The 20,370-nt window shown below is 45.3% G+C and overlaps 2 protein-coding genes across 4 annotated transcripts in view; one reads left to right on the top strand and one right to left on the bottom strand.

The window, feature by feature from the left end:
* Nucleotides 1-26: 26 nt before the first annotated feature.
* IL17RB (interleukin 17 receptor B) lies at nt 27-19,090 on the top strand. 2 transcript variants are annotated; one of them, XM_009238905.4, is made up of 11 exons: nt 27-164; nt 2,181-2,205; nt 3,170-3,310; nt 5,501-5,628; nt 6,371-6,497; nt 8,801-8,848; nt 10,352-10,494; nt 11,123-11,197; nt 12,226-12,325; nt 13,638-13,736; nt 18,237-19,090. In XM_009238905.4, exons 1-11 carry the CDS (start codon nt 105-107, stop codon nt 18,797-18,799), a joined length of 1,509 nt encoding a protein of 502 aa, XP_009237180.4. In that variant the 5' UTR covers nt 27-104; the 3' UTR covers nt 18,800-19,090. The 2 variants fall into 2 exon arrangements, with proteins under 2 accessions (XP_009237180.4, XP_054408038.2); XM_054552063.2 differs by lacking the exons at nt 27-164; nt 2,181-2,205; nt 3,170-3,310; nt 5,501-5,628 and adding an exon at nt 5,655-5,914.
* The window catches only part of ACTR8 (actin related protein 8), a 25,151-nt gene continuing 18,731 nt past the window's right edge, over nt 13,951-20,370 (bottom strand). For both annotated transcript variants that reach the window (XM_024244727.3, XM_024244729.3), the window contains exon 14: nt 13,951-18,510. The gene's annotated coding sequence lies outside the window, so the exon portion shown is untranslated. The remainder of the gene's footprint in view (nt 18,511-20,370) is intronic.

Genomic DNA, 20,370 nt, shown 5'->3' with positions numbered 1-20,370 from the left:
ATGGGTCCGCGCTGCGAGAGGCGGAGCCGAGAAGGGGCGGCCCCGCGGCGCCGGGATAAGAGCGCAGCGTGCGGGTGGCCTGGATCCCGCGCAGTGGCCCGGCGATGGCGCTCGTGCTGCTGAGCCTGGCCGCGCTGTGCAGGAGCGCCGTACCCCGAGAGCCGGTAAGCCCCCGCCAGCACCCCTTCCCCCATCTCCCGGACCCTCGAGCCCAGATCCTGACGTCGTCTGACCCGCCAGTCCAGGCTGCCCCGAAGGCGTCCGCGGACCGCCGGCTCGAGGGGCATGCCTGCACCCTCGGGGCAGCCCCGGACATCGGCGTCAGGTTGCTTGAGTCAGGGGCGTGGGAATCAGACAGACCCGGTCTCAGATGCCACCCTATACTGTACCAAGTTCCAAGTCCTGAACGGTAAAACGAAGGGCAGTACCGAACCCACCAGGGTCTCTTAAGGAATTAACGACATGGCCTGCAATTAGCGGCGAAGGGCCTGGCACGTAGTCAGCACTCGTTATTGTTACTTGGGGTCTGCTCACCTGTTGGGGCACAAGAACTGTTTCTCCATTAGCACCCCCTCCCTTTTTGGCCATATTGATTGCCATGTTCACTTGTGAAGGCAGTTTCCTTTCTTCCCCAGTGCCCTGAATGATCGAGGGAATCTTCTGGGTCACTGAAGAGAAAATAGCTCATCCCCCAAATAACATTTGAAATGATACCCCTGCCCTCTTAGAATAGCATATAGCATCAAGCTCCGTAGTCACCTGCTGGTGGACAAACCCCATTCACTGTTTCCTGATGTCTTCAGCTCCTATCCTTCCCCTCTGTGTCAGTTCAGAAGCCCTCTTGGCTCTTTGCACTGAAGGGAAGAATTCATCCCTTTTGCTGTAGTTGCTACAAGGCCAACAATTAGAGCTTGGTAGCATTTAGGGTTGTTGCTTGGCTGGTCTCACCGGCCCTTTGATAAGAACTGAGCTCCTGGTATGATGGCTTATTTGTTAAAAAAAAATAATAATAATCAAGTCTGGCCGGGCGCGGTGGCTCACGCCTGTAATCCCAGCACTTTGGGAGGCTGAGGCGGCTGGATTGCCTGAGGTCAGGAGTTCAGGAACAGCCTGGCTAACATGGTGAAACCCCGTCTCTACTAAAAATACAAAAAGTAGCCGGGCATGGTGGCAGGCGCCTGTAATCCCAGCTACTCAGGAGGCTGAGGCAGGAGAATCACTTGAACCCGGGAGCCGGAGGTTGCAGTGAGCCAAGATCTGCACCACTGCACTCCAGCCTGGGTGACAAAGTGAGACTCTGTCTCAGAAAAAGAAAAAAAAAATCTGATGATATCCCTTAGAGTTCATTTTTTAAAAGACAAATAAATGATTGACAATTTTGCCCAAACTCAAATCATTCAAACCATCAAAAGTCTTAGGAGGTCTTAGAAGGTGTTTGGAAATGTGGATGCTCAGCAGGATATTCCAGAGCTGCTGGACGTATCACACTGAGTCTTGTCATTTGAGCTTGCTGCTGACTAAAGCCTCAATATTTTAGGTTCAGTATTTTATTCCAGAACCAAAGCACAAATTATTTTTTCTTATGAAAAAACACAAGCAGCTAACTTCAAATGATTTAGTACCAGCCTTTCTTGAACACTAATAATTGCTTATGGTTTCGTAAATTGCTCAGTGAGTCCTTTTGTGTTAGAAGGGGAATATTTTCAAGAGCCTGAGGAAAGTACCATGGACTGCATTCAGAGCTTTCTTTTGTTTATCTCCTTAGCATAGCTACTCCTTAACCTGGGGTAGCCCAGTAAATACTCTAGGCCGTCCTAAAAACCTAGAGTTAAACATTAGAGTGTGAAGGGGCCTCATATTGGTCCCAAGTCATCCCCTGCCTGCAGCAGGGAAGGCTGACATCCAGAGATGGATGGAGACCCACCTCTGGTCTTCAAGTGAGGTTATGCACTGGCTTGAGGATCAGGTATACTGATGGCTAATCCATGGTCCGTCATAGCCTACAGTGGGACAGCTTAGTTCTCTCCTAAGCTGTGAAGCAGAACCAGTTCATCTTTTCTTTGAAAGTTTGTCACTTGTATATGCATTTAAGGGGAAAATGGTGTTCTGCCTAATTTGGCAAAAGAAAGCTTGTGGTTTGCCGGCTTCATCATGACGCTTGGTTTTTTTCTCTCCCACAGACCGTTCAATGTGGCTCTGAAACTGGTAGGTGCATTAGAGAATGGGTATTTGGGGCTTTACATTGAAAGCACAGTTGGACTTCTAGGAGGCCTAATATAGGCAATAGGTCATCGAAGACCAGACACGGGGTGAACCATTGCTTTATTGGCTGATGCAGATGAAGTCTCTGTCTGCTCGAAGCAGAACTCTGGGGCTCTGTGGGAATGAGGCCATGTTTCAGACAGGCTCGCCTCTTGGCCAGTCAGGATGGGACTTGCCATACAAGGTGGAAAGTGATGCCTGCCACTCTGCAGAGGGAGATCAAGGCCATGGAAGGAAGGTCACTTAGAGGTGGGACCAAGAAGCAAATGTTTCACAGGAGAGCGGGTGTTTGAGATGGTGGCATTTGAAGAATGGGTAGGCTTCGGCCCAAAAAGTGTGGGTAGGAAGAGTGAGCTGGAGGAGACATGGCACCAGCAAAGGTTAGGAGGTGGGAAAGTGGGGGTTGTGTGGGCCAGCTGGCTGGAATCCAGGGCGGAAGCCTGAGGAAGGCAGGCCTGACTCTAATAAACATGTGAAATACACTAAATATATACATGTGTACATACACAGGCACCTGGAGTGGTCCCAAGTGCTCCGCAGGTGAAAGCCAGGAGGTTGAGAGTACTTCTGTTAGATCAACATTATCTCAGCTATAAATCAGCCAGCACTAAGAAACATTTGGCCTTAGCAGGAAGAACTGAGGAATTGGGTCAGGCGTGGTGGCTTATACCTATAATCCAAGCACTTTGGGAGGCTGAGGCGGGAGGATCATTTGAGGCCAGGAGTTTGAGATCATCTTAGGCAACAGAGTGAGACCCCATCTCTACAAAAAACAATTTTTTTAATTAAAAAAAGAAGTGAGGAATTGTGAATGAGGGAAGGTTTGGGGTGAGTCACTGAGAGGAGATGGCATGGCATCACACTGGGCTGGGAAAGACAGTGTCATGGAAGTCTTGCTTTTTCCCAGGGCCATCTCCGGAATGGATGCTACAACATGATCTAACCCCCGGAGACTTGAGGGACCTCCGAGTAGAACCTGTTAAAACTAGTGTTGCAACAGGGGACTATTCAATTTTGATGAATGTAAGCTGGGTACTCCGGGCAGATGGTAAGTTTGCATCCATCAGAGATAAGGCCCAAAGTGTCTACTAAATCAGAAATGTGCAGACTCTATGAACTATTAATTCCCCTCCTAGGCATAACCAACAGAAATACATGCATACACGCACCAAAAGTCACATACTAGGATGATCATAGTAGTACCACTCATAACAGGCAACATTGGAAAGCACTCAAATGCCCAACAGTAGAAAGGAATCACCAAATAAATTCCGTTACAGCAACAAGAATGAATGATCTGTAACTACATACAACAATATGGATGAATGTCACAAACATAAGAAGGCAGATTCAAAAGAGTTTGTACATTTATATCTGTGTGCATGCCTGCAGGCATACATGCCATATGATCCCATTTACAGAAAGTGCCAAGCAAACAAAACCAATCTAGTGTTTAGAAGTCAGGATAGTGGCCAGGAGCAGTGGCTAACGCCTGTAATCCCAGCACTTTGGGCGGCCGAGGTGGGTGGATCACTTGAGGCCAGGAGTTCGACACCAGCCTGGCCAACATGGCAAAACCCCGTCTCTACTAAAAATACAAAAATTAGCCAGGTGTGGTGTTGCGCACCTGTAATCCCAGCTACTTGGGAGGCTGAGGCACAAGAATCGCTTGAACCCAGGAGGCGGAGCTTGCAGTGAGCTGAGATCGCACCACTGCACTCCAGCAGCCCAGGCAACAGAGTGAAACTCCATCTCAAAAAAAAAAAAAAAAAAAAAAAAGACCAGGCGCGGTGGCTCACGCCTGTAATCCCAGCACTGTGGGAGGCCAAGGTGGGTAGATTACTTGAGGTCAGGAGTTCAAGACCAGCCTGGCCAACATGGTGAAACTCCGTCTCTACTAAAAATACAAAAAATTAGCCAGGCATGGTGGCACATGCCTGTAATCCCAGCTACTTGGGAGGCTGAGGCAGGAGAATAACTTGAACCCAGGAGGTGGAGGTTGCAGTGAGTTGAGACTGTGCCATTGCATTCCTGCCTGGGTGACAGAGAGACTCTGTCTCAAAAAAAAAAAAAAAAGTAGTGGTTCCTGCTGGGGTAGGAATAACTGAAAGGAAGTATGAGGGGCACACGTGAGGGAGTTTCTTAACCTGCATACTGGTTGCATGAGTGTCCCGATGCATCAAGTGGTACACTTATGATCTGTGTACTTTTCTGTGTACTTCATGGAAGAAGATGAGGTAAGGCGAGAGATGATTTTCCCCACCCCACTCCAGTTTAGGGAAAGCACTGGCTTAGATAGATTACTTTTCCACTTCCCAGATGACGTCATGAAGCTTTTGGCATTTCCCCAAGGTTGTGCTGCAAGGCACCATATGAGTTCTTTCAGTGAGCTACTCCTGGGATCCTAATGCCCATCCTTTTGGTTTCCATCTGCTAAATTCAGATCGGAAAAAAGTCTACCCAGTCAAGAATCCATGAGTGCCAGGCATAGAGAGAGGAGTCACCTACAGTCTCCACCCAGGAGGATTCAGAGGGGTAGGGAAGGCAGACACAGGCACAATGTCAGGGGAGTCCCAGAAGGGAGCTGTGCTTCATCTGAGTGGGATAGGGCGAGAGGAGCCGGAAAGGGTCCCTGGTGAGGTTGCTTTAGGTGAGATGCGGCCATAAGGGTTTGGGCCCTTACCTGGCACAGAGTGAGCTCTTTGTCAGCTGTGGTTATAGGCTGTGGTGCATGAGTGAGTTGGGCTTTAAAAGAGTGAAACTTGAAGAGGTAGATAATGGGAGGAAAGGACCTTCGGGGAGAAGAATCAGCATGGATAAAGGTGCAGTCGGAACAGGTGTGGTTTGGTGATGACAGTCTTGGAGGGTCTTTGTGGGTCTCCCTGAGGCCAACCTCTTCCTCTTAAAAGAGACCCAGAATAGTGCAGAGCTATAGCCACCTTTGCAGGCATCCTATGAAATTCAAGCTGACCAATGAGGAGGAGGGAGCTTGGGCTTTGGAATCTGAATTTGTATCTGCTGCTTGCTGATGAGTTTTCTAAGTTTAAGCAGAGCTCCCTGAAACTTCCTAAGGCTCACGAACCCCATCTGTAAACTGGAGACAGTGGTGCCTACCTTTCAGTACTATTGTGAATATGAACTGAGACATAAAGTAAAGCATGCTAGTAAAGTATCTAGCATCAAGTCAGCCACACAGCAAGTGCTAAATAAACCAATGCCCTCTTGCCTATCTCGGCAGCCAGCATCCGTTTGTTGAAGGCCACCAAGATTTGTGTGACGGGCAAAAGCAACTTCCAGTCCTACAGCTGTGTGAGGTGCAATTACACAGAGGCCTTCCAGACTCAGACCAGACCCTCTGGTGGTAAAGTAAGCACTTTTTTGTTTTTTGTTTTGTTTTTTGAGATAGCGTCTTGTTCTATCACCCAGGCTGGAGTGCAGTGGTGCGATCATGGCTCACTGCGACCTCAATCTTCTGGGCTCAAGCGATCGTTCTACTTCAGCCTCCCAAGCAGCTGGGACTACAGGCATGAGCCACCAGACCTGGATAATTTTTGTAGTTTTTGTAGAGAGGGGTTTCACTGTGTTGCTGGTCTTGAATTCCAGTGCTCAAGCGATCTGCCTGCCTCAGCCTCCCAAAGTGCTGGGATTACAGGTATGAGCCACTGCATCTGGGCATAGACACTTTTATGTATTTGGCTAATTGTTGCTGAAAGCTAGGCCCTTTGTTTGGGGAGCATGGATAGTGTGCTGCTCACACGGGCTGGTAAATAGCTATGACTCAGCTTAGAGCAAGATCCCTTGGTTCAAATCCCATTTTCGGCTACTTCTCTGTTTTGTGCCTTTCATAAGTCAGCATCTCTGTGCCTCAGTTTTTCCCTACCAGCCAAGGGAAGAGAACTGGACTTAAATTATATCCTGGCTTTAAAACTTTATACTTCTCTGATTCTGTAAATTGTGTAGTGCCCATTCCCTAAGTAGACATTGGTTGGAGACCTAAGTTTTCACAGAGTAAGTAATAAAATACAAACTAAAAGGGCAACACACCAAGGTATACTGTTTCTGTATTGCAGTGTTTTGGGAATTGAGAGTTCCTTGCTTTGCCTTTCAGTGGACATTTTCCTACATCGGCTTCCCTGTAGAGCTGAACACAGTCTATTTCATTGGGGCCCATAATATTCCTAATGCAAATATGAATGAAGATGGCCCTTCCATGTCTGTGAATTTCACCTCACCAGGTAAACTTCCTCACTTGTTTATTATTCTTTGTCTTGCTGGGATGCCTGCTTTGGGGTATGTACAGACAGAGCCCAGAGAACCCTGGATAAGGCTTTTGGCCTTGCTAAATCTCAGTTCCCTTATCTAAAGGATGGACACAGTAGTAACCATACTTTACCCACAGAGCAGAGAGAATAAAGTTAGGTAAAATGTAGGAAAAAGCCTGTTCCTGTGTGCCAGGCACTGTGCTTAATACTTGACATGCATCATCTCACTTAAGCATCTCAGCAACCCCAAGGTTGGGATAGCTGCATTGTACAAATGAAGAAACTGAGAGGTTAAGTCAACTTTCCCTGGGTTATACATACAGTAAAAGTGAAGCTGACATTCACACTTTGGTCCTTCTAGAGCAATGCACCTGAGCCACTCTTTATATCACTGATGCAAAATGTTTGTTCGTTCCAATCTCAGCTTTCTAGAGTGGGCTGCCTACAGCTGGGCCTCTGAGAATCTACAGACTCCAGTTGGCTTGTCCCTAAGCTGTCCATGAGAGGCAGGGTGGTCCTGAGTTGGATGCTGGGCCCTTGCCCCAGCTTTGTGACACAGGACCAGTTCTCTGGTACCACAGCTGCAATGTCACACACAGGGCTGTGATGAGGATGAGACAGGATGGTGTGTGTGAAGGGTCCATCTGAACCGAGTCACCCATTCCATACCACCATCCTGTCATCTGTCACAGGCAAGGCATCAAAGCCAAACGGTAATTTCCAATTCACTGCTAGTCTTGGAGATTGTGGTCCAGGGTGTTTTTGGTGCTGCACCATTTACTACACGTGGTTTCCAATTTTCTTGATGAGAGCAAACCTCATTTTGTTTTCAAATAAGCTTTTTTATTTTGGAATTCTTTTATTTTATTACTTATTTATTTATTTATTTTTTAGACGGGGTTTTGCTCTTGTTGCCCTGGCTGGAGTGCAGTGGCACCATCTCAGCTCACTGCAACCTCCGCCTCTTGGATTTAAGTGATTCTCCTGCCTCAGCCTCCCAAGAAGCTGGGATTACAGTCATGAGCCACCACACCCAGCTAATTTTTGTATTTTTAGTAGAGACGGGGTTTCACCATGATGGCTAGGCTAGTCTCAAACTCCTAACCTCGGGTGATCTGCCCGCCTTGGCCTCCCAAAGTGCGGGTATTACAGGAGTGAGCCATCGCGCCCAGCCTTATTTTGGAATAATTTTAGATTTACAGAAAAGTTGCAAAGATAGTACAAAGAGTTTCCATATACCTCTCACCCAGCTTCTCCTATTAACGTCTTGTATTACCATGATACATTTGTCAAAACTAAGAAACCAACATTAGTACGTCTGTTAACTAAAATCCAGACTTTATTTGGACTTCACCTGCTTTTTCATGAATGTCCTCTTTCTGTTCCAGTTGCATTTAGTCCCTGTGTGTCTGTCCTCTGGTCTGTAACAGTTTCTTAGTCTTTGTTTTTCAGAACCTTGACAGTCTTGAGTTCTGACCAGGCATCCTGTAGAATGTCCCCCGTTTGGGTTTGTCTGATGTTTGTCTCGTGATTAGACAGGGAATTCATACCACAGAGGTGCCGGGCCCTTCTTATCTCATCCCATCAGGGGTCCATGGCACCCACATGACACTGGGCTGGGGGTCACCATCAACACTAGATTAACCTGGGGACTGCCAGACTTCTCCGTGTAAATCTACTGTTTTTCCCAACTCTCGTTTTTGGAAACAAGTCACTAATTCTACCCCACCCCGGGGTGAGGGTAGGGGAGTGTTAGGCTTCACGTCCTTGAAGGGGAGCATCTACAGATATTACCAAATGTCCTTTTCAAATGATGGTTGGTTTTCGAGTCTTCTCTTAGGGATCAAAGATACTGTTTTGATAAAGGCTGTATTTAAATTAGACTCTGGTTATCACGTCATGGGCAGATGTTCTCTGTTTAACAGTAAAATGTTAGAGCCCCATAAAAAATTAGCCGGGCGTGGTGGCGGGCGCCTGTAGTCCCAGCTGCTCAGGAGGCTGAGGCAGGAGAATGGCGTGAACCCAGGTGGCGGAGCTTGCAGTGAGCTGAGATCGCGCCACTGCACTCCGGTCTGGGCGACAGAGCAAGACTCCGGCTCAAAAAAAAAAAAAAAAAAAAAAAAATTAGAGCCCCATTTGAATTTGCCATCTTACATCTGGAATGTTTTGGCAATTTCTTATAGGTGTGGTATGTGTATGTGTGTGTGCACTTGGCAAAGGGGGTGGGGCAGAGATACCTTTTTCTAAAATGTAAAAACTTTCATTCAAATTTCCAGGCTGCCTAGACCACATAATGAAATATAAAAAAAAGTGTGTGAAGGCCGGTAAGTAAACACAGCATTTGCTTTTATTATTTGAAGAAACTTGTAACCTGAGGCAGCATAGCTCTCTTCATCTTTGCACAGAAGAAACTGAGCCCTAGGGGAGAGTCACATATCCAAGGCACCCCCGATGGTGGTGGCAGAAGCACCTATGGCTCCTGATCTCCAGCCAGCACTTTGCCCACTGAGTGCAGCATCCTGTCCAGAAAGGGGTAGACCCTCAGTACATTTATACAGTGGAGCAACAGTCACAAAGAACCACCCCCACCCACTTGGTTAACAACATTTTAGCCCAAATGGCTCAGCAGTGCCAATCAAAGGCTCTTCCTGATTGATGGGAGTCCTACGAGCCCTTCCACCTGCTCAGACGCTAGCGCCACCCACCTGTAGCCATGGGGACCCTAAGAACCTTCTGTTTGGATTAGCAAACATTCAAGGTGGGAGTGTGAGTTCGCTAAAGGACTGGCCCACAATTACGCTCTCAACTTGTGTCCTCAAAGAGGATCACTTTTCACAGGCTAGTGAATTTTACCCATTGAATTTTGTAGTAATCCCCTTTAGGATTATCAGTCCCTAGTGCCCAATTTCCAAGGGTTTGTGTAAATTTCTGAGTAATATAGTGTTGGAATGCTAATGAGGCTAGTGGTATTTGGATCAGTCCAGAACTTCTAGGCACCCTTCACTGCACAAGGAATCCCTGGTACCCTGTCAGACAGCTGTCCATGCTGTCCTTGCTAGAAGGTGGATTTGGACGCTGAGCTTCCCACCGAGGGTAAAGAGAACACTGCAGGTGTGAGGCGGTCAGAGGGCCTTGAAGTCAGTCCTGGACCTGAACTCCTAAAGACAGTTCTGAGCCAGGGCCTGAAATGGTCTCCTCGGTGGAGAAGATAATTTCTGCTATTATGCATTGTGTTCCTGGAAATCAATCCAGTCCTTATCTGCAAGTAACATGAATGAAACGACTGACTTTTTCTGCCAGAGCAGACCTATCAGGGTATATCCTCTAAGCTACGAGCCATTTCCTTCTTTCTTTGCATCTAGTGAAGCTGGCAGAATGGTCTGATAGATGAAGCTCCTGGAACACAAAATATTCTAGTGGTTGTAGTCCTGATCGTGAATTCACTTGCTATATAATCTTAGACATGTTTTCCAACCCGTAGCTCCTTCTCCCCATCCTGGGAAGGAGAAAATACTGACCCTATCCCTTAACTCAAAAGAGAGGTTGAAAACAGCAGTGAGTAGCAGAACCAATCCATGCCTCCCCCCACACTCAGCCCAGGGAAGCTGTTTTTAGCAAAGCAGCGATGTACGGATCCCCAAACTGTCTTGGGCAGCAAGTACTTTGAGACTTTGGAAACAATGATAAAAAGTTCACTATGTAGCAGCGTCCCTATCTCTTGGACACTGTTCCTGAGAACTTGGATTTGTTTCCATAAAGCCCTGTGGGGAACTTAAATGAGGGAAGAGTTAGCAAGTTCATCTACATGGTTCTCTCTCAACTCATAGGAAGCCTGTGGGATCCGAACATCACTGCTTGTAAGAAGAATGAGGAGACGGTAGAAGTAAACTTCACAACCAGTCCCCTGGGAAACAGATACATGGCTCTTATCCAACACAGCACCATTATCGGGTTTTCTCAGGTGTTTGAGGTACTTTTTCTCTTCATCCCCTTCACCTCGCCCTCCCGCTTTCCTTAGTGCGTTGAAGGAAAATGGGGACAGTGTTGTCCAAATGTGCTGGGCTACTTTGATGAATTCAACAGATAAAAACAAGTCCCTGTGGGCATCCTGAGAGATGTCACTGTGAACCTCAAACCACAGAAAGAAGGAAGTCTCCGAAGCAGGAGATGAGCCCTTCTTTACACACGGTCTAGTGAAATGAGTCCTTTTGGGAAGCAAAGCTGCTTTGCTGGAAGCCTCCAATCTACTCACTCCTGTGCCTCATAATTTTTGGGGGGGCAGAGGTTGACACAGGGTCTCACTCTGTCGCCCAGGCTGGAATGCAGTGGCACAAACACAGCTTACTTCAGCCTCCACCTCCCGGGCTCAAGTGATCCTCCCACCTCAGCCTCCCCAGGTAGCTGGGACTACAGGCACGCACCACCATGCTGAGCTAATTTTTTCATTTTTAGTAGAGACGGTTTCGCCATGTTGCCCAGGCTGGTCTCAAACTCCTGGGCTTAAGCCATCTGCCTGCCTCGGCCTCCCAAAGTGTTGGGATTACAGGGGTGAGCCAGTGTGCCTGGCACCTCATAATTCTTGACTCTGTCTCTCTTAGCCACACCAGAAGAAACAAACGCGAACTTCGGTGGTGATTCCAGTGACTGGGGAAAGTGAAGGTGCTATGGTGCAGGTAAAGTTCAGTGAGCTGCTCTGGGGAAGGAAGGGACATAGAAGACTGTTCCACCATTCATTGCTTTTAAGGATGAGTTCTCTCTTGTCAAATGCACTTCTGCCAGCAGACACCAGTTAAGTGGCATTCATGGGGGCTCTTTTGCTGCAGCCTCCACAGTGCTGAGGTAAGGAGGCCGACGTGGCCGTTGTGGTCCCTTTTGCTTGTATTAATGGCTGCTGACCTTCCAAAGCACTTTTTATTTTCATTTTCTGTCACAGACACTCAGGGATAGCAGTACCATTTTACTTCCGCAAGCCTTTAACTGCAAGATGAAGCTGCAAAGGGTTTGAAATGGGAAGGTTTGAGTTCCAGGCAGCGTATGAACTCTGGAGAGGGGCTGCTAGTCCTCTCTGGGCCGCAGCGGACCCAGCTGGAACACAGGAAGTTGGAGCAGTAGGTGCTCCTTCACATCTCAGTATGTCTCTTTCAACTCTAGTTTTTGAGGTGGGGACACAGGAGGTCCAGTGGGACACAGCCACTCCCCAAAGAGTAAGGAGCTTCCATGCTTCATTCCCTGGAATAAAAAGTGCTCAAACACACCAGACGGGGCAGGCACCAGCCACGATATGATGGCTACTACCCTTCTCTGGAGAACCACAGACTTCCCTTACTACAGGGACTTGCATGTCCTAAAGCACTGGCTGAAAGAAGCCAAGGGGATCACTGCTGCTCCTTTTTTCTAGAGGAAATGTTTGTCTACGTAGTAAGATATGACCTAGCCCTTTTAGATAAGCGAACTGGTATGTTAGTAACGTGTACAAAGTTTAGGTTCAGACCCTGGGAGTCTTGGACATGTGGGTCTTGGGTCACTAGTTTTGACTTTAGGGCTTTGTTACAGATGTGTGACCAAGGGGAAAATGTGCATGACAACACTAGAGGTAGGGGTGAAGCCAGAAAGAAGGGAAGTTTTGGCGGAAGTAGGAGTCATGGTGAGATTTTGCTCTGATGCATGGTGTGAACTTTCTGAGCCTCTTGTTTTTCCTCAGCTGACTCCGTATTTTCCTACTTGTGGCAGCGACTGCATCCGACATAAAGGAATGGTTGTGCTCTGCCCACAAACAGGCATCCCTTTCCCTCCGGATAACAGTAAGTGCCCAGTCACTTCAACCAGATGATCAAAGTGGCTCAGGACACACAGTCACTGCCCCCCACTCAGTATGTGGAAGGGTTGTGTGTATGTGGGCAGTGCAATGGGTCGCTGCCTGTGTACACTGAACTGGGGTGCAGAGAAAGCCAACAGCGCTGTCCCAGAGAACCTAAAATCTGAGTAAGAACAGGCTTTATTTGTAAAACCACTTGTGACTCTTTATAAAGCAGGATAAACAGAAGGGGAAAAAATACACAGTGCAAAATGGATGTTCTGAGTGCCACAAGGATCTGCTGAAAAAAGCCAAAGCTGTAAGATGACTGGGTATATATGAGAATGAATATTTCACTATATTCTGATTCTCTTACCAGTCTCAGTAGCCCAGGATGAGCTTTTGGTGTGGTCACACAGCCAACATTTGGATAACAAATGAGGAATAATGGTACCGCCTCACTGGTGCCTGAGAACAGCATGTTCCGGAAAATGTCTCTGGAGTTAGAGATGTGTTAGCTTTTTCATTACAGATGGAGAAATACAATGTTTACACAACAGTCAAGGGGTGGGGTCAAAAGTTGGAAGGTGTCATTAGACGCAGCCAAATGAAGTGAAGACAACCTAGGTGCCTGGCAGTCCTGACTTGTGCGTGGGCGAAGCCTTACAGATTCCTGGGCACTCTATGCCTGAGCTTACCTGATGTTCTTGTGAGGCAGGTGGCACTATCCTCCATATATGTCAGTCTAACAAGACGGCCTGTAAAAATGTCATCTATACATGCTATGTATGTAAGCAGTTGTACCCAGAATAACATTAATTCCTTAAAGAACCAAAAAAACTGGACAGAAACCCTAGTTCCTACTGTGAAAATGCCGGTGCATATCAGGAGAAAGAAGCCAAAGAAATTTTAGGACTGTTCTTAACTTCCTGGGTCCCATATCCCTTTTGAGAATCTAATGCAAGACCTGCACACTCTAGGGAAAAAGATATGATTGGCAGACTCTCTAAAGAGCTTGACTGATGGTTTTAAAGGGATCTAAATCTCTACAAAGTGGCTGGGCGCGGTGACACATGCCTGTAATCCCAGCTACTCAAGAGGCTGAGGCAGCATTGCTTGAACCTGGGAGGCGGAGGCTGCAGTGAACCGAGATTGCGCCACTGCACTCCAGCCTAGGCGACAGAGCAAGACTCTGTCTCAAAACTAAAAAATAATAAAAAATAAATAAACCTCTATAAAGTATACAAAGTCTTAGTTTTTAAATTAAGAGATAAGTGTGGATTTGTTTTCCAAAGGTGAGTAAGCTTTGTTTTCTCCAGACAAAAGCAAGCCGGGAGGCTGGCTGCCTCTCCTCCTGCTGTCTCTGCTGGTGGCCCCATGGGTGCTGGTGGCAGGGATCTATCTAATGTGGAGGCACGGTAAGGATTATAATTCTTTAAAGACATCCTAGTAAGGAAATAACATTTTGAATTTTTTTTTAAAGAAGATTCCTCTGGAGGCAATCACATGTTGGCGTTTCCCAGCGTTAGACAGCATTTATGTAATACCTTCAGGTGCTCCTACAGAGACTGATATGAGCATGACTGGATTACACATGCCAGGTGAAAGCAGGGTCAGGACTTCCAGATCTTCTGACTGTCCTGTTTTTATTTTTACCATTGAGCCATAGACCAGTACTGAAATAGGCAAAAGATGGCTGATAACAAATTACACTTTACCTGTGATGGTTACTCTATGCTAGTTCCTGTTTTTTAAAAAACAGTTCTTATGAGGTGTAAGAAAAGCTTTCGCTTGGATTCATACACAGTTGACCCTTGAACAACACAGGTTTGGACTGCACAGAGCCACTTACACCTGGATTTTTTCAATACATATATTGGAAAATTTTTTGGAGATTTGTATCACTTTGAAAAAACTTAGATGAAATTCAGATGAACTTTTCAATTAAAATATTGAAAAAATGAAGAAAAAGGTATGTCATAAATGCAGAAAATGTATACAGATACTAGTCTACTTTATCATTTGCTACCATACCAATAGTTAACTATTTTAACTATTAAAAGTTAAAAATTTATCAAAACTTAAACACACACATACCAACTGTACATGGCACCATTCACAGTTGAGAGAAACGTGAGCATAAAGATGTGGTATTAAATCATAACTGCATACAATTAACTGCAGTGCATACTGTCCTGCTGTTAATAATTTCCTAGCCACCTCCTGTTGCTGCTGTGGTGAGCTCAAGGGTTGCAAGTATCCATTTAAAACACCCTGTGATGCTAACCATCTCCAAACGAGCAGTTCCTCTCTCCAGTAAATTACATATCACAGTAAAAAGTATCTCCAGTGGTTCTCTTGTATTTTTCGTGTTTAGTGCAATATCGTAAACCTTTAATAACACCTTAGGAACCATACGAAGTGCCACTAGTAATGCTGGCAGTGGTCCCAAGAAGCAGTGTCATGAAAAAAAGAAAAAAAAAACTTTTTTTTTTATTACAAGAAAAAAAGCCAAATTGCTTGATATGTACCATAAATTGAGGGTCTGCAGCTGTGATTGTTCACCATTTCAAGATAAATGAATCCAGCGTAAGGACCATAGTCAAAAAAGAAAAAAATTCATGAAGCCATCACTACAGCTACACCAGCAGGCATGAAAACCTTGCACATTTTGCAGAATACCTTTTAATCTTGTATTGAAAATGTAGCTTTTATGTGGGTGCAGGATTGCTGTAAGAAAGGCATATCTGTAGACTCCAATATGATTTGAGAAAAAGCAAAGTCATTATATGACAACTTAAAGCAAAAGGAAGGTGAAGCATCTAAAGCTGGAGAATTTAATGCCAGTAAAGGATGGTTTGATCATTTTTAAAAGTGGTTTGGCTTAAAAACTGTCAAGATAACAGGAGAAGCAGCTTCTGCTGACCAAGAGGCAGCAGGTGAGTTCCCGGATGCCATTAAGAAAATCACTGAGGAGAAAGGATACCTGCTTGAACAGGTTTTCGGTGCAGATGAAAGTGTCCTCTTCTGGGAAAAAAATGCTACAAAGGACATTGATTAGTGAGGAAGAGAAGCATGCATCAGGATTTAAGGCAGGAAGGGACAGGCTAACTGGACTGCTTAGTGCAAATGCAGTTGGGTTTATGATCAGGACTGGCCTTACCTATAAAGCTGCTAACCCCCTGGCCTTGAAGGGAAAAGATAAACACCAGCTGCCAATCTTTTGGTTGTACAATAAGAAGGCCTGGACATTGAGAAAACTTTTTTCTGGATTGGTTCCATTGATGCTTTGTTCCTGAAGTCAGAAGTACCTTCTCAGGAAGGGACTGCTTTTTAAAGTTCTTTTGATATTGGACAATGCCCCCAGCCACCCAGAGCCCCATGAGTTCAACACTAAAGTCCTCAGAGTGGTCTCTTTGCCCCCAAACACATCATAATTTGGCCTCTAGATTGGGAGGCCATAAGGACCTTCAAGGCTCATTACACACAGTACTTTATGTAAAGGATTGTCAACGCTATGGACGAGAACCCCAACAGAGAGAACAACATGGAAGTCTGGAAGAATTACATCACTGAAGATGCCATCATTGTGACCGAACAAGCCACGAAAGCCATCAAGCCTGAAACAATAAATTCCTGCAGGAGAAAACTGTCCAGGTGATGTGCATGACTTCGCAGGATTTACAACAGAGCCAATCAAGGAAAGAGATTGTAGATGTGGAAAAAAAGGTGGGGGGGTGAAGGGTTTCAAGATATGGATCTTGGAGAAATTCAAGAGCTAACAGATAACCACACTAGAGGAACAAAGAGAAGACAACCTGCTGGAGACGAGTGCTTCCCCATCAGTGTGAGGTGATGATGAAGATGACACAGAAGCAGCAGCATCAGAAAACAAATTGACATTAAACAATCTGGCAGGTTTCTGATTAGTCAAGACTGCTTTTCACTTCTTTTATAACACAGACCCTTCTATGATACAAGCATTAAACCTAAAGCAAGTGGTGGAGGAAGGATTGGTACCATATACAAATATTTTTAGAAAAATGAAAAAGCAAAAAAGCCAGAAATTATGTATTTCTGTAAAGTTACACTGAGGCACCCACATCTCCTGCCTCCTCTTCCACCTCTTCTGCCTCTGCCACCCCTAAGTCAGCAAGACTAACCCCTTCCTCCTCTTCCTCGTCAGCCTACTCAACAAGATGACAAGGATAAAGACCTTTCTGATGGTCCACTTCCATTTAATGAATTAGTAAATATCTTTTCTCCTCCTTATGATTTTCTTAATTACATTTTTTTCTCTAGCTTAATTATAATACAGCACATAATACACATAACATGCAAAATATGTGTTAATTGGCTGTTTATGTTATTGGTAAGGCTTCCAGTCAACAGTAGGCTATTAGAAGTTAAGTTGTGGGAAAATCAAAGGTTATAGGAGATTTTCAACTGCATGCAGGGCCGGTGCCCCTCCTCACTCTGTTGTTCAAGGGTCAGCTGTACTCTCTAAGGGCTTTGCTAACTTCAAAACATGGAGTATTTGAATACAGAAACCAGAACATTTACATACTCAGCTCGAGGCAGAGCTATTAAAAAAACTTCTCCTCTTCTCCATATGTAGAAAAGGAAATACAAATGCATCCTTTGAGTCATTTGTGATGTTGTAAATAAAATGAGATTAACTCCATGTTCTAAGCTAAGAAAGCCACAGGGGCACTTGGACCTCAGGAATACTTACATTTAGGGATGCTGTCTGACCTGTATACATTACAGCAGTTTCAAACATGGTTTCTGTTTTACAGCAGTTTCAAACGTGGTTTGTTTTACAGCACCGTATAGGGCAGAATTCCAGGTAAGTTCCAGGGGCTGAAAAGAGGTGCCACTTAACTTGGGGAAGTATAAAGAAACTCTACCACCTGCAGGTAGAAGACAGTACAAGCAACTACCTAATTGACCCAACTCAAAATGTGAAGTGCAGACAGAGGTCAAGTGTCCCTGTTCGTATACAGCACTAAAAGTATTGAGGTTACAATCACACACCTCAAACAAAGTATTTTTTTTTTTTTTTTGAGACAGGGTCTCACTCTGTTGCCCAGGCTGGAGTGGAATGGCGTGATCTTGGCTCACTGCAACGTCCGCCTCCTGAGCTCAAGTGAACCTCCCACCTTAGCCGCCTGAGTAGCTGGGACCACAGATGCATGCCATCAAGCCCAGCTAATATTTGTACTTTTTGTAGAGATGGGGTTTCGCCATGTTGCGCTGGTTGGTCTGGAACTCCTGGACTCAAGTGATCTACCAGCCTTGGCCTCCCAAAGTGCTGGGATTACTGGTGTAAGCCACCACGCCTACACCTAGCCAACAAAGTATCTTAAACCTAAAGTTTCTATGAATTTATCTGAAAAGAGAAGGCTTGGTTGAGAGGACTGTTTTAGTGAGAGGGACTTAGTAATCCCAGCACTCTGGGAGGCCCAGGCGGGTGGATCACGAGGTCAGGAGATCAAGACCATCCTGGCTAACAGGGTGAAACCCCATCTCTACTAAAAGTACAAAAAATTAGCTGGGCGTGGTGGCGGGCACCTGTAGTCCCAGCTACTCGGGAGGCTGAGGCAGGAGAATGGCGTGAACCCAGGAGGCGGAGGTTGTAGTGAGCCGAGGTCGCTCCATTGCACTCCAGCCTGGGCGACAGAGTGAGACTATGTCTCCAAAAAAAAAAAAAAAAAAAAGTTAAGGTTTAAGCATCAGTGTGTTTCAGGTGATGTGTTCAAAAGGAACATCAGGATGTTTTTCCTTGCTGTCACTAACAAGGCCCTTGGTGCTCAGCTGACATTCTCTAGCAAGGGATCATTTGTCAGGGATGGTTTACAGAGTGAAAGCCTGCTGTTTGCTGTTCACAGATAACAAATGCTTTTCTCCCCTCACAGAAAGGATCAAGAAGACTTCCTTTTCTACCACCACACTACTGCCCCCCATTAAGGTTCTTGTGGTTTACCCATCTGAAATATGTTTCCATCACACAATTTGTTACTTCACTGAATTTCTTCAAAACCATTGCAGAAGTGAGGTCATCCTTGAAAAGTGGCAGAAAAAGAAAATAGCAGAGATGGGTCCAGTGCAGTGGCTTGCCACTCAAAAGAAGGCAGCAGACAAAGTCGTCTTCCTTCTTTCCAATGACGTCAACAGTGTGTGCGATGGTACCTGTGGCAAGAGCGAGGGCAGTCCCAGTGGGAACTCTCAAGACCTCTTCCCCCTTGCTTTTAACCTTTTCTGCAGTGATCTAAGAAGCCAGATTCATCTGCACAAATACGTGGTGGTCTACTTTAGAGAGACTGATACCAAAGACGATTATAATGCTCTCAGTGTCTGCCCCAAGTACCACCTCATGAAAGATGCCACTGCTTTCTGTGCAGAACTTCTCCACGTCAAGCAGCAGGTGTCAGCAGGAAAAAGATCACAAGCCTGCCACGATGGCTGCTGCTCCTTGTAGCCCACCCATGAGAAAGAAGCAAGAGACCTTAAAGGCTTCCTATCCCACCAATTACAGGGAAAAAACGTGTGATGATCCTGAAGCTTACTATGCAGCCTACAAACAGCCTTAGTAATTAAAACATTTTATACCAATAAAATTTCCAAATATTGCTAACTAATGTAGCATTAACTAAAGAATTGAAACTACATTTACAACTTCAAAGCTGTTTTATACATAGAAATCAATTACAGTTTTAATTGAAAACTATAACCATTTTGATAATGCAACAATAAAGTATCTTCAGCCAAACATCTAGTCTTCCATAGTCCATGCATTGCAGTGTACCCAGAACTGTTTAGCTAATATTCTATTTTTAATTAATGAATACTAACTCTAAGAACCCCTCACTGATTCACTCAATAGCATCTTAAGTGAAAAACCTTCTATTACATGCAAAAAATCATTGTTTTTAAGATAACAAAAGTAGGGAATAAACAAGCTGAACCCACCTTTACTGGACCAAATGATCTATTATATGTGTAACCACTTGTATGATTTGGTATTTGCATAAGACCTTCCCTCTACAAACTAAATTCATATCTTGATTCTTGTACAGGTGCCTTTTAACATGAACACCAAAATACCCACAAACTTGTCTACTTTTGCCTAAGGTTACCTATTAGAGATCACTGTCAGAGTTCTCAGTTTCTTAGTTACTATTTAACTTTTCATGTTCAAAATGAAAATAATTCTTAACTTGAAAGCCCTCTTGAAGTAACCTTTTTATAAATGAATTATAATGGTTTACTTAAATAAAAAACAGGGGTGTGTGCAGTGGCTCATGCCTCCAATCCCAGCACTTTGGCAAGGCCAAGGCAAAAAGATCACTCAAGACCAGGCTAGGTCACAAAGTGAGACCTCCATCTCTACAAAAGATTTAAAAAATTAGCTGAGTGTGATGGTGTGAGCCTGTGGTCCCAGCTACTAGGGAGGCTGAGATGGGAGGATCACTTGAGCCCTGGAGGTCAAGGGTGCAGTAAACGGTGATTGTGCCACTGCACTCCATCCTGGGTGAGAGCCAGACCCTGTCTAAAACAAACGAAAAAACCCCCACAGAATAACAGAACATAAAAGATGCGCATTTTGTCTTCCAACTTTTTACTCTTCTAAAAGCATCTTTTTTAAATTTTTAAATTTTTTTTTTTTTTTTTTTTTTGAGACGGAGTCTCGCTCTGTCACCCAGGCTGGAGTGCAGTGGCGCGACCTTGGCTCACTACAACCTCTGCCTTCCGGGTTCACGCCATTCTCCTGCCTCAGCCTCCTGAGTAGCTGGGACTACAGGCACCCACCACCACACCCAGCTAACTTTTTGTATTTTTAGTAGAGACGGGGTTTCACCCTGTTAGCCAGGATGGTCTTGATCTCCTGACCTCGTGATTCACCGCCTCAGCCTCCCAAAGTGCAGGGATTACAGGCCTGAGCCCCCGTGCCCGGCCTAAAAGCATCTTTTTTTTAACGCAGAGGTTACATTGTATTATTAGCATAAATGTTTTTTTCTGGGAATGCTTATTTCACACAGCACAATACTG

Source organism: Pongo abelii, chromosome 2 (genome assembly GCF_028885655.2).
Source record: "Pongo abelii isolate AG06213 chromosome 2, NHGRI_mPonAbe1-v2.0_pri, whole genome shotgun sequence".
NCBI classification, from domain to species: domain Eukaryota; kingdom Metazoa; phylum Chordata; class Mammalia; order Primates; family Hominidae; genus Pongo; species Pongo abelii.
This window is presented reverse-complemented; position numbering and strand designations above follow the sequence as displayed.

Excerpts from the sequence above, each read along its gene's own strand:
- IL17RB (XM_009238905.4), top strand. The coding sequence starts at position 105 with ATGGCGCTCGTGCTGCTGAGCCTGGCCGCGCTGTGCAGGAGCGCCGTA. Across the intron at positions 10,495-11,122 it reads GGTTTTCTCAGGTGTTTGAG|CCACACCAGAAGAAACAAAC; the intron begins GTACTTTTTCTC and ends TGTCTCTCTTAG. Across the intron at positions 12,326-13,637 it reads CCCTTTCCCTCCGGATAACA|ACAAAAGCAAGCCGGGAGGC; the intron begins GTAAGTGCCCAG and ends TGTTTTCTCCAG.